Raw genomic sequence first — 17260 nt, 5'->3', positions numbered from 1 at the left:
GCTTGGGAGACCTTGATTCTTCCTACAAGAGAAGGGGGTTTGAATATCATCGACCCAGATCTACAGTGCAAAGCTTTACTCTGCAAATTCGTTGTGAGAGGGCTTATGCCAGGACAAGAGCCTTGGAAGGATTTTTTTATCAGATGCATACAGTCTCGCAGGCCCACTTCAGGAGAGGATTGGACACACAGTACTAGATGGGTTTTCACCACAACCCACCTCAGGTCTCCCTCTTCCCCTCTTATGGTTGCTATCCTGAAAGCATGGGCCAGCTTCAAGAGTACTCTTTGCAGGATTCCCCCATCCACCCGTGAAGACATTGAAAGGCAGCCTATCATGTGGAATGACATGATTTTGGATGAGCTTGGCAGACCACTTGGAGCTTCTCCTTACATGCAGTGGCCAAGATGGGAGAGGGGCCCTGCATCTACAGTGGGAGCATGGAAAGCCTTCAGGAAGCTTCCTGCAGACCAACAGGCCCAGATGGTTCTTAATCTCAGAGGGAGTGCAGGGAGACTCCAACAGATTGATGCAGCCTTGCCCTTGGATTGGGTGGACACAAATGACATGCCTATTACTTGCTCCACCTGGATGGGGGCATTTTCCAGATTGGGAGTTCCTTTACAGGTGATTGCTTTTCTTGACCCACATGAGGATGCCTTAGTATTTGATGTTTCTTCGGGGGGCAGGCTGTCCAGATCCACAGACGATATCTTGTTGGAGGTACTGTTTCAGCCTGTCAGGATAGTGGGCTTCATGGAGCATGGCTCTCTTTCACAGTGGTACTTGGATCCTGACCCGCTTCTCCTCGCCCTTGGCTCATGGAGGCTGTGGCTCTATGGAGGTGTCCCAATTAAGTTTTTGCAGTGGGACCCTGGGAAATGGGAATGGATAGATGAAGGGCATCCCCTTCTTTCGTTACACGGTCAGTAATGCCAGGAAATTCCAGCTCAGCTCTAGCGGTTGGAAGCCTACTAGAGCTCCTCATTGGGAGAACTTTCAGATTTCTGCTGACTTGTAGAGAATTTTTTGGCAGAGGCTCTGGAAATTCCACCGGAATAGAAAAATCACTCTCTTCTTTTGGCTTTTTATTCATGGTGGGATAGCAGTGAACCATTGGAGATCCAAGTTCGGAGCTGACCCTTCTTGCCCTCGCCACCTTTCTGCTTTGGAGACAATACAGCACTGCCTATGGGATTGCAGACAGGCGAGAATCATATGGAAGGGGATTGCAAGACTTTTCAGCACTTTTGTTCGCCTACCTTTCTATATGACCTGGGGATCATTGGCTTGGCTTACTCTTTCAGGGCCCCAGGTATTTTTTGAGAGACTTGACTCCTCTTGGGCTCTTCACATCCGACGACACCTTGTGGAGTCGTGCTCTCTAAAGGATGTTCCGGCCACTCTTTTCAGGGCTGCTCACTCCTCGGTCGTCTCTCCATGGGAGATCCTAGCTAGCATTGCAGCATGGCACATTTGGAGAGCCAGGTGCACTGAGGCTTTGGAGGGTTCTCAGGTTCACCCTTCTCAGATCTTGGCCAGTACTTGGACAGATACGATACACACTCTGATGGCCATTTGGGCGACCATGCAAGGATCATCTCGAGCAGCCTCCTCCAGGAGAGTTACTTTTCTCAGAGATTGGAGAGACTCTCCCTTCTTTGCTGAGACTTCTACAGGGTTGAGATGGCATTTTCAGCCTTAGCCTTGGTTTCTTTCTACCTCATTCCTTTGAGGTGTTTTTATTACATGCTTAGCATGGTGTATTTCCGCACAGAGCTTGCTCTAGCGGGTTTCTTTCTTACTTAATAGAAGTCTCTTTTTTGAAAAAAAAAAAAAAGCCATGAGAAGCACGAACAAAGAAGCACCTTAAGAGAAGTTTGCATTAAGGTGAAGTTTGCAAGGAGAATGATAGATACTTCTGAATGCAGCTCAGGATGTGAGGCCTTTGTCCCCACAGATAAGAGGAAAGAAAACACGTTAGATTCAGTAGAGAGCAAGAATGCAGAGAAATGCCACGGACTAGGTATTTAATATTAACAGAGTAAGCTTCGATTAGAAGACATAATATAATGATTGATCACCATGTTTATGAGCAGTTCCCAGAGGTGTTTCTTACCCATTATGTCGAAGAATTCGTCTCATTGAATCAGCCAACCGTTTCACTTCATGAAATTTATCGTCTCCATGATCAGGAGAAGGTTTCCCTCCCCTCTGATGTCCTTTTCTGTTTTGAGATCCCCCTCTATACTCACCTGGTCCAATGCTGTAGGATGAGCGTTCCTTGATGACTTGACATATACCATCCCCTCCGATTCTCCTATTTTGGGTTTCCTCAGTTTTACCCCCAACATCATTAGAGACAGAGCCCCATCCACTCTGACACAATTCTTCCCTTTGAACATCATCAGAGACACAGCCCCATCCACTCCGATCTTCTTCTTCTCTTTGAACATCATCAGAGACATAGCCCCATCCGCTCTGCTGTGCTTCTTCTTTTTGAATGTCATCAGAGACAGAGCCCCTTCCACTTTGACGCCCTTCTTCCCTTTCAACATTCTCAGAGACAGAGCCCCATCCACTCAAATGCGCTTCTTCCCTTTGAACATCATCAGAGACAAAGCGCCATCCACTCTGATGCACTTCTTCCCTTTGAATATCATCAGACACACTATGATGCGCTTCTCCCCTTTGAAAATCATCAGAGATAGGGCCCCATCCACTCTGATGCGCTTCTTCCCTTTGCACATCATCAGAGACAGAGCCCCATCCACTCTGATGCACTTCTTCCCTTTGAAGATCATTAGAGACAGAGCCCCATCCACTATGATGCACTTCTTCCCTTTGAACTTCATTAGATACACTTTGATGCCCTTCTCCCATTTGAACATCATCAGAGACAGAGCCCCATCCACTCTGATGTGCTTCTCCCATTTGAACATCATCAGACACAGAGCCCCATCCATTCTGATGCACTTCTTCCCTTTGAACCTCATCAGTAATGTCACTTGCACAACCAAGTGGATGTCTATCCGCCGATGCTGTATCTGATATTCCATATGTAATATCGTTGAAAACCTTGCTTCCCAAACAGTTCAAGAACTCGTGCATGTCAGAGCCCCTTTGAAGATCAGAAACTGCCTCTCTAGAGACCTGAACAGAAAACCACTTCAGGTGAAGTACAGAATATACTTATGCAACAGAGATAACGCATCAGTGCAAGGTCTGAAACAAGCACAACCCAAACCTGCGATAACGTAAAGAGTTTTTCCGTTTTAAAGCATGTGAGATACGTGCAGAGCCTCTTCACCATTCATGCAGAAATGCCACAATTATTTTGTAGTACATTAAGGTAAAAATTATCCTAGAGTAAAATCATTTTAAAGTATATTGAGACAATGTGTTGGGACGAATGAAATATCATAACCATAAAAAAAAACTCTGGTTTTGGAAACAATCATCTATTTAAACACTGCATTCGCACCGAGGACACTAGTTAAAATCATTGCAGCAAACAATCGTAGGAGATAGATCAACACACACTGATGACTTCCAAAAATCATAGCAACAAACAATCATACGAGATGGAACCAAGACACACTGATGACTTCCGAAACTGAAAATGGAGAGATTAAAAAACATGGAAACATATTTGAATTAGCAAGATGTCTGGTAGATGAATGAATTCTAACAAAGATATCCTATTTTCCCAACTCTCTTGGGACTTTCTAATGCCAATGTAGCGATCTGCATGACATGTCACCCTGCCCAATTTCTGGTGATATTGCCTCCATTCACAACTAGATAAGCCTGCAGTCCCTTTCCTTTATCATCTAGAGTGGTGCCGTCCTCTTCGAAAGACAAGGTTGGATCTACAAGTGTGGCAAATCATAAGAGTGTGGTAGTTCCTAGTGTCCATGATATCACCATCCTTGTGTACTGGTACTATGGTGGTAGTGCTCCAGGTAGGCGGGAAGCCATGGCATACGGCATGATTGAATAGTTGTGCTAGAACCGGGGTCAAGACTCTGCCCATGCGTAAATTGCTCAATGCGTAGTCCTCATGATCTGGCGATCTCCGGTTATGAAGACGAAGAAGAGCAGCCCATACATTCTGTGCAGTAAACAAGTGACACGGAGTGGGTCTCGGCATAGAGGACATATCAAGTGGCGCCTCTCCAAATGTGCCATGCTGCAATGCTAGCTAAAACCTCCCATAGAGAGTCAACCGAGGAATGAGCAGCTCTGAAGAAAGTGGCCGGAACATCCTCTAAAGAGCACGACTCCACAAAGTGTCGTCGGATGTGTAGAGCCCAAGACGAGTCATGTCTCTCGAAGAAAACCTGGGGCCCTGAAAGAGTGAGCCAAGCCACTGATCCCCAAGTCATATAGAAGAGGAGGCGAACAAAAGTGCTGAAAAGTCTTGCAATCCCCTTCCATATGATTCTCGCCTGTCTGCAATCCCAAAGGTAGTGCTGTACTGTCTTCGAAGCAGAAAGGCAACGAGGGCAAGTAGGGTCGGCCCCAAACCTAGATCTCCAATGATTCACTGCTATCCCACCATGAATAGAAAGCCAAAAGAAGAGAGTGAATTTTCTATTCCGGTGGGATTTCTAGAGCCTCTGCCAAAAAAATTTCTCCAAGTCTACAGAAATCTGAAAATTCTCCCAATGAGTAGCTCTGGTGGGCCTCCAAACCATACAGCTGAGCTGGAATTTCCTGGCATTACTGACCGTGTAATGAAAGAAGGGGATTCCTTTCTCTTGGTGCCCTTCATCTATCCACTCCCGCTCCCTAGGGTCCCACTGCAAAAACTTAATTGGGACACCTCCATAGAGCTCGAGCCTCTATGAGCCCAGGGTAATGAGTAGCGGGTCATGATCCAAGTACCACTCTGAAAGAGAGCCATGCTCCATGAAGCCCACTACCCTGACTGGTTGAAACGGTACCTCCAACAATATATCATTTGTGGACTTGGACAGCCTACCCCCCGAAGAAACATCAAAGACTAGGGCATTCTCATGTGTGTTCCGTAAAGCAGTCACCTGCAAAGGAATGCCCGATCTGGAAAATGCCCCCATCCAGGTGGAACAAGTAATAGACATGTCATCTGTGTCCACCTAATCCAAGGGCAAGGCTGCATCAATCTGTTAAATTCTTACTGCATTCCCTCTGAGATTATGAACCACCTGGGCTTGACGGTCTACAAGAAGCCTCCTGAAGGCTTTCCATGCTCCCACAATAGATGCAGGGCCCCTCTCCCATCTGGGCCACTGCATGTAAAGAGAAGCTCCAAGTGGTCTGCCATGCTGATCCAAAATACTGTCGTTCCACATGATAGGCTGCCTTTTAATCTCTTCATAGGTGGACGGGGGAATCCTGTGAAGAGTACTCCTAAAGCTGGCCCATGCTTTCAGTATAGCAACCATAAGAGGGAAAGAAGGAGATCTAAGGTGGGCTGTGGTGAAAACCCATCTGGTACTGTGTATCCAATCATCTCCTGCGAGACTGTATGCATCTGATAAAAAAGTCCTTCCAAGGCTCGTCCTGGCATAAGTCCTCTCACAACAACCTTGCAGAGTAAAGCTCTGAGGTGGACGGGGGAATCCTGTGAAGAGTACTCCTAAAGCTGGCCCATGCTTTCAGTATAGCAGCCATAAGAGGGGAAGAAGGAGATCTAAGGTGGGCTGTGGTGAAAACCCATCTGGTACTGTGTATCCAATCATCTCCTCCGAGACTGTATGCATCTGATAAAAAAGTCCTTCCAAGGCTCTTGTCCTGGCATAAGTCCTCTCACAACAACCTTGCAGAGTAAAGCTCTGCACTGTAGATCTAGGTCAATGATATTCAAACCCCCTTCTCTTGTAGGAAGAATCAAGGTCTCTCAAGCCACCCTGGCTGTAACATTAGTTGTGCCATCTAGACCACTCCATAAAAAATTCCGTACCGGCCTCTTATGCTGAGTGATATAATCCCTAGAGTGGCACCAACAAGAGCATACAAACCAAGCTATGGCTAGAAGAACCTGGTTAACCACCACCACTCTGGATGCCAAGTCAAGTTTGACTGAGCTCCAGAAAAGGAGCTTTCTTCTGATGCTCTCCAACACCGGAGCAAACTGTTGTGAAGGAGAGATGCCCACCCCAACCTGGCAGCCCAAATATCTGACGGAGGCACCCCTCTGTACCCAAGTGAAACCAATATCATTACCCCAATCCGGGGTGTCATCATCACAAATCCAAAAACCATTGGATTTATGCCAATTAATGTGTGCACTTGCAGCCGTGCAAAATAAATCCAAGGCTGTTCGGAAGGAAGTGAGTGTCCTAGGGGAGGCATCCAAAAAAACAGCCGTGTCATTTGCCAACTCACTATCCAGGAGCTCTTCTTCCCGGCAAAGAGGAAGCCTCAATCCATAAATATCAGTTTAAGATCTAAGGTAGATACTTATAGCTTCTGCCACAAACAGAAAAAGAAAAGGGGCAAGAGGACATCCCTGGCGGACTGATCTACCGATCTCAAATCTGTCCCCTCTTACCCCCCCAATAAGCACCTAGCTATGGGCTGATCTGTAGAGAGAGGATACTCCTCTAATCCATGTATCTGAAAAACCAAAGCGAGAAAGAGTACCCTCTAAAAAATCCCAGTCTACTCTATCGTAAGCTTTTTCAAAGTCCAAGAGTAGAATGGCCAACCTCTGGCGGCTCTGCATGGCCCATTCTGAGGCCTCCCAAAATGAGAAAATATTATAAAAAATACTTCTACCATGCACAAACCCTGTCTGTGTGTCATGAATCAAATCAAAAAGAAAAACCTGTAGCCGCATGATGGCTTTTGCCAGACTCTTGTAAAAAGTGCCCAATAAAGTGATAGGCCTCCATTGTGACACTAGATTCCTATTACCCGCCTTTGGGATGAGATGAATGAGACAATCTGTAAGTGAGTCAGGCATCTCACCAGAGTTCCACATGTCCTACAGGCCTGAAGTAATGTGATCACCAATCTGCTCCCAAAAAGTAATAGAAAATGAAGGGGTAAGTCCATCCGAACATGGGGCACTTGCCCTTGTGAAGGGCAAGTAATGCAGTCTTGAATTCTGCATTGGTGAAAGGTGAATCAAGAGAAACATACATCTCATCCTTCACCAATACAGGGATACACTGCCAAATAACCTCTCTGGCATCATCTATGGCCTGTGTACTCGGATCTGTAGTAAAAAGGGATGCAAAAAAATATGAAGCTACACGCATGACGGCATTAGGATCTGACTGTAACACCCCGTCTGAGTCAACAAGCTGCGAGACACTATCTCTACTATGTCTGGATCCATGAGTAGAGAAATAGTGTTTGTTGACCCTGCCACCCATCTGAATCCAAAAGGATTCCCGTGCATGAAAGGCATACTCTGCTCTCTGATCCAACAATATCTGTATATGAACCCTTGCTGCAGCAAGGCTGTCACCACAATGTAAATATCATAAGTCAAAGTACAGTTGATCATTTATTTGATCATAATTAAAGTGTTTTATATGTGTTAATTATGGTCAAAGAGTTCTTTTAATGGTCAAGGGATTGACTATGGTCAAAGATACTTGACTCTAGTCAAGTAAACCTGACTTCGGTCAAGAAGACTTGGTTTATTACCGAGAGGGTTAACTGCGGTTAACCAGAGAACTACAGAGCTGACTACGGTCAGAGAGTGTTGACTTCGGTCAACAAGACTTGGCATACGCCAAGAGGGTTAACTCCGGTTAACCAAGATGTGCCAACTTCGGTTGGAGAGTTGTGCCAACTTCGGTTGGAGGGACTTGGCTATAATTAAGGCGCCTCGACCCTTGGTCAAAGCTCCTTAATTATAATCAAGAGTGTTGACTCCGGTCAACAAGAGAATAAATATATATTTTTATATTTGTTTAAGTGTGCACATGTATTCAGTGGGGACACCCACCGTGACTAGAATTAGTCCACAGTGTGTTATTTGCATGCAAAGCGCTAACAATTAATGGATGCCATGGTGGTGCGCTTTAATTAATTGTTGCAGGTACTAGGAAGAGTTATTTTTCCGAAGTGCTACGGGAGCCTAACAAGCATCTCGGAGGCAGTTCATGTGACCAAGTGCTTTGAAGACTCCAGAATGGCCCTTAGTGGCATGTAAAAGGACTTAGTCTAGATTTTTGACAATTGGCATGTTGCCAATTTTGAAATGAGCTTGAAGCTCTTGTAAGGATTCACGTTTTGAATATGTGTGTATCAGACAGCTCTACGCTGAACTTTTGTAACAGATTCTCTTCAAGTAATAAAATACCTTCGGGGGGGTCCAGCCCGACATGTTGTCCTAGGCCCTAGTGTCTTTGTTGAGAGAGAGAGAGAGAGGGAGAGCAAAAGGGGAAGTGTGCTTGCTGTCTTTTACGAAGGAGGTTCGTAGTGAATCAAAGAGAAATTGCTGTCTTTCAGAAGAGTGAGATGGATTATCATTGGTATCAGAGCCCAGGCTCATAGCCTTTTAAGGCTGTGACGATTCTAGCCAAGGAGAGGAATTAATTGGTAGGCTTGGGATCTCCAACGCAACAACGAAAGAATGCCTAACGGAGAATAGGCTTAGAGGGAAGGTCGTCATCGACGAGATGCTAACGGATGAGCGACCAATGTCAAATGCAAAAGGTCGCAGACGGGCGTGCACGGGTGGAGGTTTGCATCGCCAAATTGACGCTCAAAGCTATGTTTGAGAGGCGCTTGTGCTGAACGGGTGCTTTTGTCCTTCGTTGCTGAAAGAAATGAAATAACAAGATGGAGAGCCAACGCCAGGAGTCTAAGTGGTGTAAAGGAACACCGCCCTTACGCACATGTTTACATCAAGTGACGGGGTGCTTGTGGATGCCCAAGATGGTTCGATACACGCAGAAGGTCCCGCGACGACGGATGGTCTCCAGAAGGCTCGACGCGCGACGTCGACCAATTCACAGCCAAGGTTTGGAACCTTAGGCACCTGCTGACGTGGTAGGTGTGCACAAAGCTGACGTGGTGCTCACACGTGGCACACAGGTGACGTGGCGGCCACACGTGCGAGCTGATGTGGTGCCCACGTGGCAGAGGTCTTGACAAGTTGCTGACGTGGCATGCAGGCCTGAGGGGTGCTGACGTGGCAGTACATGTGGCAGCCAGATCAGGTAGCTGATGTGGCAGACCCTGGGTTTATCTAGCCTAACCTTGGTTAGTGGACTGGTTAGAGGTCCAGTTAGTTGACCCAACCAGACCAGTCTGGTCACTGTAACTAGACTGTGACCAGTCCAGTTAGTCTAGTTGCAGACTAACCAGACCAGAACCAGTCAGTCTGGTTAGAGTAACTAGCCAGTTACTCCATCTGGTTACTGTTCTTTCAAAAAAAAAAAAAAAAGGGACAGTTGCAGACACTGTTTCTGCGAGCAGATTTCACCTGCCTGTCAGAAAAGCAGCAGAAAAGCAGAGAAAAGCAGAGAAATCAGAGATTTGCAGAAAAAGAAAATGCATGCCTTTGTACACTGGGAAGATGAATCAGATGCTTCTGAGTGCTTTTTGCAGTAGCCAGAAAAAAAGGGCAATACAATTGTTGATGCTTTAGCAATTTTGTGGGTTTATGCTTTGAACTGATAGCCCAATTACTGGCACAAGTTGTGAATGCAAGACACCTCTTGTTGAGATCTCAGAATATGGATCAATCACCTATCCAGTGGGATTCACAAGATAGGGATGTACATCCAAGACAGAGAAGTGTGCAGCAAACTCAACAAGAATTTGAACAGATGGTACGTGCTCCTATGCAAGAGATGGAAAATCTCAAAAAAGATCCAAGGGCTCAGCATTTGTTTCAAGCAGAAGCTATGCCTAATATAGCATATGACGTGCCAATGCCAGAGGCACACTCTCGTGTACAGCCTGAGAAAGAGAGATATCATAGGGGACGGTCTCATAGCAGGAAGAGATCGAGGCATCATCACCGGTCTCCTAGTCCATCACTATCTACCTCAAGTTCGACTTCTGTATCTTCTTCTTCTTTATTAGATAAACCATCCAGAAAAAGAAGGAAACATAAGAAGTCTAGGAAGAGAAAGTCTTCCAGAGAGACCAAGGAATTCAAAGAGGGAGGTAAATCTGTCAAGTTTATGGCCTACAATGGAAAGTACGGTCATACAGACAAAGCATTGTAGTTCATCAGGCAGTTTGATGCTGCATTCGGCACAGAAAAGTTTTCAGAATCCTCCAAGTTAAGAATGGTCAGTTTGCACTTAATAGCAACAGCTAGTGCATGGTGAAGCGCACAGACCACAGATGGGTCAGCCCCAAGGAAGTGGAAGGACTTCAAGAAAGCCTTCTACCAGCAGTTTATGCCTAAACAGTTTAGAGACCATGTTCTTCAAGATTGGGACAGTTTGCATATGGATGCAGGAGATACAGTGGATGTGTACAACCAAAAGTTTTGGGATGCTTATTTGCAGGTTGCACCTTTCAAAAAGATCTCCAAAGGGACCCAAATGAGAAAGTACAGAGCAGGTCTCACTCCAAGAATTCAGGCAATAGTGAATGCTTTGGGGGCAAAGAACATTCAAGACCTTATGCATTCAGCTTCAGTAGCTAGTCTTGTGCCGTTACAAGATCCATCTACAGTGCTATCCTTGCATGCAGGACGTACTGATAGAAAGAAAACTGATTTCCCAAAATCAGAAAAGAAAGAGTACCCCAAGCTCGAAAAGAAAGGGTTTCAGCCTCAGAAGCCGAGGGGTACTCAGTTTTAAAGGGTTTATAAAGGCAAATCTCTATTCACCCCTGAACAGATAGCTGAATTCCGTAGAGATGGGAAATGCTTCAAGTGCGGCAAAGAGGGGCATGTGGCTGCCCAGTGCCCAAAAAAGCCTTCAACTTCGAAGGGAAAAGAGGCAGAGAAGCCACGAGGACCGCAAAAGCCAATGGCGGGGGGAATTCCTGACATACTGGGTCATGTTTCAAAACCAGAAGAACGAGAATTGCTGCTATCATGGGGCAAAGTCAGAGACCAACAAGCGCTAATTTTATTTGATCCAGGGGCTACTGATAATTTCATATCAGAGGATCTAGCCCTGAGGCTGGGAATAAAGACGGAGGAGTTGGGCAGGGCTTTGGATGCCGATCAGATGTTCTGTGGGACTCCTGTGCCAGTCACTCCCTTGATAGGGAAGCTCCGTCTTCATGTTCAGAGTTATGTGGATCAGGAAGACTTCTTCATTTCTCCACTGAAACATCATGACGTAGTCTTGGGAATGCCTTGGTTTCATCGCAAGGCAGTGAAGTTGACTCTTCCTGAAAGAGTGCTGGAGTTTGTGCATAGGGGGAAAAATCAGCGTTTAATTGCCAGGAATAAAGGGGAGACTATCCCCATTGTATCTAATGTTACATGTGGTAAAGCAATAAAGTCTGCAATTTCTGCATACATGGTTTTTGTAAAAGAAAAAGAGAATGATTTGCATGCTGAAATGAATGATGCAGACAAAGATAAGTTTCAGTTTCTTGTAAACTTTAAAGACTGTTTTTCCGATACTTTGCCAGGGGAGTTACCCCCAAAGAGACCAGAAGATCATTAGATAGAGTTAATGCCTGGTAGTGAGCCACCAAATAGACCACCTTATAGAGTCAGTGTGACTCAGAGAGAGGAGATTATGGCTCAGGTACAAGACTTGCTGTCCAAAGGGTTGATTCAGCCCAGCTCGTCTCCTTTTTGTTCCCCTGTACTGCTAGTACAGAAGAAAGATGGTTCATTCCGTATGTGCGTCGATTATCGCGCACTGAACAAAATGACCATCAAGAATAGATTCCCTATTCCGCGCATTGATGATGTGCTGGATCAATTAAATGGAGCTTCAGTTTTCAGCAGGATAGACTTAAAGAGTGGCTATCACCAAGTGAGGATACAGCCTCAGGATGTGCACAAGACAGCATTCCGCACTACATTCGGGTTGGATCAATACTTAGTGATGCCTTTTGGGTTGACAAATGCTCCAGCCACATTCAATAGAATGATGGATCGCATCTTCCGAAAGTACAGGCATTTCACGGGTACTTTCTTTGATGATATCTTAGTCTTTTCTAAGACAGAAGAAGAGCACAGGGAACATCTTGCTATATTGTTTCAAGAGCTGAGAAATCATCAGCTCTACGCAAACAGCAAGAAAAGTGAATTCTTCTTGGAAGAAATCCATTATCTGGGGCATATAATATCCAAGAATGGGATACAGATGGATCCAGCAAAGATCCGTGCCATTCAGGAATGGCCAGAGCTGAAAACTGTGCATGAAGTTCGAAGTTTCCTAGGCCTGTGTTCTTACTACAGAAGGTTTATCAGGCATTTTGCTGATATCGCAGCTCCATTACATGACCTTACTAAGAAAAATGCCACCTTCACATGGGGAATATCACAGAAGAAAGCATTCAATACACTCAAGGAGAAGTTGACTACAGAGCCTATTCTTGTAGTCCCGGATCTTTATCAATCTTTTGATGTTGATTGCGACGCTTGTGGAGAATGTGTTGGGGCTGGATTGCATCAGAATGGTCATGTAGTAGCCTATGAAAGCAGGAGACTTCAGGATGCAGAGAGATATCTAGGAATCTATGACAAAGAGTTATTGGCTGTAATTCATGCCATCCATACATGGAAGCACTATCTTTTGGGTGTAGATTTTACTGTTAAGACAGATCACCAAAGTTTGAGGTACTTTTTGACTCAAACCAAGCTTTCCGAGAAGCATATGAAATGGGCAAACATGCTGTCAATGTATCATTTTCAGATTGTCCATACCCCAGGAATTCGGAACAGAGTGGCAGAGGCCTTGTCCCGAAGACCCCAGGTCAATAATGTGACTACTGCTTATCATCACGACCTGGAAGGCATGAGGGAGCAATATGCTCGTGATGCAGATTTTGGTGAAATTTTACAGCAAATGCAAGAGGGGAAATCCACCAGTCACTATTCCCTGAAAGATGGGTATCTAATGAATAATGATTGCCTATGCATCACCCAGGAGATGAGGAAAAAGATTTTGGAGGAATGCCATGCACCTCCCTATGCTGGACATAGAGGAATTACAGCAACAACTCTAGCACTAGAGAGGTATTTCTTTTGGCCAGGGATGCGGAAGGATATACATCAGTTTGTTACTGAATGCCTTACGTGTCAGAAAGTGAAGTATGATAGACGGAAGGCACCTGGCCTACTTATGCCTCTTCCCGTGCCTCAGGCACCATGGAAAGTATTACAATGGACTTTATTTTTGATTTGCCAAGATCAAAGTCAGGGAATGATGGGATTTGGACTATCATTGATAGATTCAGCAAACAAGCTCATTTCATTCCGGTTTGCAAAACCATAAAGGCAGATCATATGGCTAAGCTTTTCATGGTACAGATTTTTAAACATCATGGTATGCCTAAGTCCATTGTTAGTGATCGAGATCCCAAAATGACCAGTCTATTCTGGAGAGCTTTATTTGATAACATGGGGACGAATCTGAATTTTTCTTCTTCTTTCCATCCCCAGACAGATGGTCAAAGTGAAGTAGCAAATTCTACAGTTTTGGATATGCTAAAATGCTACGTGGGTGACCAAAGTTCAGACTGGGAAAAGTACCTACCGTTGGTAGAGTTTGCTTACAATAATACAGTACATAGCTCTACAGGGAAAGCCCCTTTAGAGGTCATATATGGGAAGGTGATTTTGCCACCTATATTGAGGACCAAAGACGAAATATTTGCAGCTGATCAGTTTGTGAGAGACCTCCAGACAGCTTACAGCCAAGTCCAGACAGCATTTGAAAGGTCTCAAGAGAAACATAAAAGAGCTTCAGATAAGCATAGGAGACAGTCAGATCTCAAGGAAGGGGATTGGGTACTTTTGAAGTTTGAAAAAGCTAGGCTCCGCAAGTTTAAAGGCAAACAGAAAGTGTATGCAAAGTTATCTCCCAGATACTAAGGCCCTTTCAGGGTTACAGAAAGAAACGGTTCTCACGGCCTGTGGAGGTAGACGAAGATTCGCTGAGTGGGGATCCATTCGCCAATCGAAGTGAAAGGGCCGATTCAAACACTAAAAAAGCTCCGTCCGTGAAATTGCTGCCCAAGACGCCCTAGAACACGGGCGCAAGAATGAGAACATGATAGGGAAGGAGAGAGAGGAGAGGAGCCGAGGGGGCTACGGGGGTGGAGAAGTTTAGGAAGAGAGGGAGCGGGGAGATAGAGGGAGGGCGGGGGGAGAGGAAAGGAAAAGGACGGGGCAGGAAAGGAAGTGCGGGAGGGGGCTGGCGGGAAAGGGGAAGGAGGGCGGGGGAGAGGAGAGGGGGGGGGGGGGGGGCTGGTTAGGAAGGGAGGGGGTGAAGGAGGGGGCGGGGGGGGGGGGGGGAGGAGGGGGGCTGGGAGAGTAGGGGCAGCAGGCGGGGGGGGGGGGGGGGAGCGGGTGAGGGGAAAGGAGGGGGCGGGGGAGGGGGGAGGGAGGGGGCGGGGGGGAGGGGAGGGGCGGGGAGGGCAGGGGTAGCAAGCGGGGGGGGAGAGGGGAGCGGGTGGGCGAAAGGAGGGGGAGGGAGGAGGCGGGGGGGAGGAGAGGGGACGGGGAGCGAGGGAGCGGGGGGGAGGAGAGGGGCAGGAAGGGCAGAGGCGGGGGTAAAGGAGGGGGTGGGGGAGAGGGAGGGAGGGGGGTGGGGAGAAGGAGGGGGCGGGGAAGCAGGGGCAGCAGGCGAGGGGAGGGAGGGGAGGGAGAGGCGTGCTTCACCATGACCACTCTTGTCACCTGGGTCATTCCAATGACAACCTTGACACCCTCCTTCACCATGTTCACCCTCCTTTACCATGTTCACTCTTGTCAGCCTGCTTCACGATGTTCACTCTTGTCAGCCTGCTTCACCATGACCACTCTTGTCGCTGGGTCATTCCAATGACAACCTTGACACCCTCCTTCACCATGTTCACCTTGCTTCACCATGTTCACTCTTGTCACCCGCAATAACAACCTTGACACCCTCCCTCACCATGTTCACTCTTGTCACCCTGCTTCACCACGTCCATTCTTGTCACCATGTCCACTCTTGTCACCCTGCTTCACCATGTTCACTATTGTCACCTCATTTCCCATGGACTCATGTCCCTTAGTCTTCGAATGATCACTTTCTCCCTCTGTCTCCATCATCACTTGGTCACTTGGTATTCTTAGTGACAACCTTGTCACCTTGTCGTCCCAGTGACAACCTTGTCATCTTGTTGTCTTAGTGTGATAACCTTGTCACCTCGTCGTCCTAGTGGCAACCTTGTCACCTCGTCATCCCCGTTATCCTAGTGACCACCTTATCACCTCGTCCTCCCAGTGACCACCTTGTCACCTTGTTGTCTCAGTGTGACAACCTTGTCACCTCGCTGTCCCAGTGACAACCTTGTCACCTCGTCATCCCCGTCATCCCAGTGACCACCTTGTCACCTCATCGTCCCAATGACCACCTTGTCACCTTGTCGTCCCAGTGACCACCTTCTCACCTTGTCGTCTCAATGACCACCTTGTCACCTTGTCATCTCCATAACCACCTTGTCACCTCGTTATTCCATGACAACCTTGTCACCCCTTCTCAATGGGTGCTCCTCATCATTCCAACAACATGAATGACAACCTTGTCATCGGGTACCTTGGACAACTTTTGCTATTTTTGGCAACGCTTGCTAAAATTGACGCGAACTCACTATGTTGGGCAATCTCTGGCTGATTTGGGACAAAGTTGACTATTTTTATGCACCTCGCTATTTTTAGCTCACCCCCTCATTTTTGGCCACCACTCCATCCTGAAGCCAACGTTGCTTGCCACTTCTCCCTCTCCTTGGGCCACCTGCTCCAAGCTCTCCCTCTCCTTGTGCCACCTCTCTTCTACCCTCTACGCAGCTCCCTTCTCCTACCCTCTCACCCATCAGCCCCCCCCCCTCCCCCCCCCCCCCGCCTCCCCTACCCTCTACGCGGCCCCCTAACTACCACCCTCTGCGTACCCCTGTACACCCCCCTACCCACCACCTTCTACATCCCCCTCACCCGCCCCCTACACTCTACGTACCCCCTCTCCCACGACCCTTTGCCCCTCCCTCTCCCTCTACACGCCTACCCTCCTCCTCCCTCAGCACTACTCCCTCTCATCGCCCCTCCCTCTCCCCCCATCTACCCGCCTCTCTACGCCCTATGCCCTCTCCACGCTACCCTCTATCCCTCCCACTCCCTCTATCCCTCCCACTCCCTCTATCCAACCCACTCCCTCTACCTACACACCCCCTACTCCTACCCGCCTGACCGGGCCACCCTCTACACACTCCCTACCAGGACGTCCGTACCCCCTCACCCGCCATCTCCCCTCACCACCCTCTGCATCCCCTGCTCCCCATACCCGACTCTGCTCCTACCCTCTGCGTCACCTCCCCCCTACGGACTCTCTTCATCACTCCTCTCCCTACTCTTGGAGGTTCTCGTGCAGCTCCTCTCTTGCTTGCGGGCTCCTACCTCGTTAGCCTCGACATCAACACCCCCTCCTCCCTCTTTCCCTCTCCATACGGCACCATCGTTCATGCCTGCATGTGCCCCTAGCCACAAGTACAAGCCCAAATTACCCCGAGACACTCTTTGTGGACTTTCATTTGGCTTGGGCAGCCCGAGGAACAAGAATAGCTCCACCCTCCATGGCATCACCTAGCAAACGCACCACAGATGACCAGGGTGCCGGGTCTACACCACAGGGCACTTCCAAATGCCCTCAAGCAGCTACAGATTCACCGCCCTCCAACAGTATAACAATCATATCTGATAAGGAGCTATCCCCTTTTTCAAGTTTCTTTGAATCTTCAGATCATGGAGGCTCTAACTATCTGCCCCCCACAGGTACTATCAAGACAACATCCAAGGAATCCACCTGTGGTGGTGATTTGGCCCAACAAAGTATATCTGGTGACTTTCCAGCCCCTACTTCATCCTCCTCGATGCTTCGGGTCTCCTGATGAGATAGCCTTTGCAACAGACACATTTGGATTCTTAAATTCCCGTCATATGTTCACTCCCAGTCTCGTATCCACATACCTTCGTCTTCCCACCCTCCCTTTTTTGCCACCTCACACCGAGTCACTCACATTCATGTCCTCCTTGTCGAAGTGTGTAAACCTCATCACCGCGGACATGAGTGCAAGAAGGTTCTCGAAGGAAACAGCAAAGAGGCAATTTTAGCGCGGTATTTGTTTACTCACTTCTACT

The 17260-nt window shown here is 47.4% G+C and overlaps 1 protein-coding gene across 4 annotated transcripts in view; it reads right to left on the bottom strand.

The window, feature by feature from the left end:
• LOC147902501 (DNA-directed RNA polymerase IV subunit 1-like) overlaps positions 1-17260 on the bottom strand; it is a 179946-nt gene that overhangs the window by 36724 nt on the left and 125962 nt on the right. For all 4 annotated transcript variants that reach the window (XM_087373540.1, XM_087373542.1, XM_087373541.1 and 1 more), the window contains one exon: positions 2120-3153. In XM_087373540.1, coding sequence (XP_087229666.1) covers positions 2120-3153 — 1034 coding nt within the window. The remainder of the gene's footprint in view (positions 1-2119; positions 3154-17260) is intronic.

Source organism: Dipteris shenzhenensis, chromosome 4 (genome assembly GCF_047967505.1).
Source record: "Dipteris shenzhenensis isolate YYH24624 ecotype China chromosome 4, Dip_SZ_1.0, whole genome shotgun sequence".
Taxonomy (NCBI): domain Eukaryota; kingdom Viridiplantae; phylum Streptophyta; class Polypodiopsida; order Gleicheniales; family Dipteridaceae; genus Dipteris; species Dipteris shenzhenensis.
The sequence above is the reverse complement of the archived record's forward strand: the minus strand, read 5'-3'. Positions and strand labels throughout refer to the sequence as shown.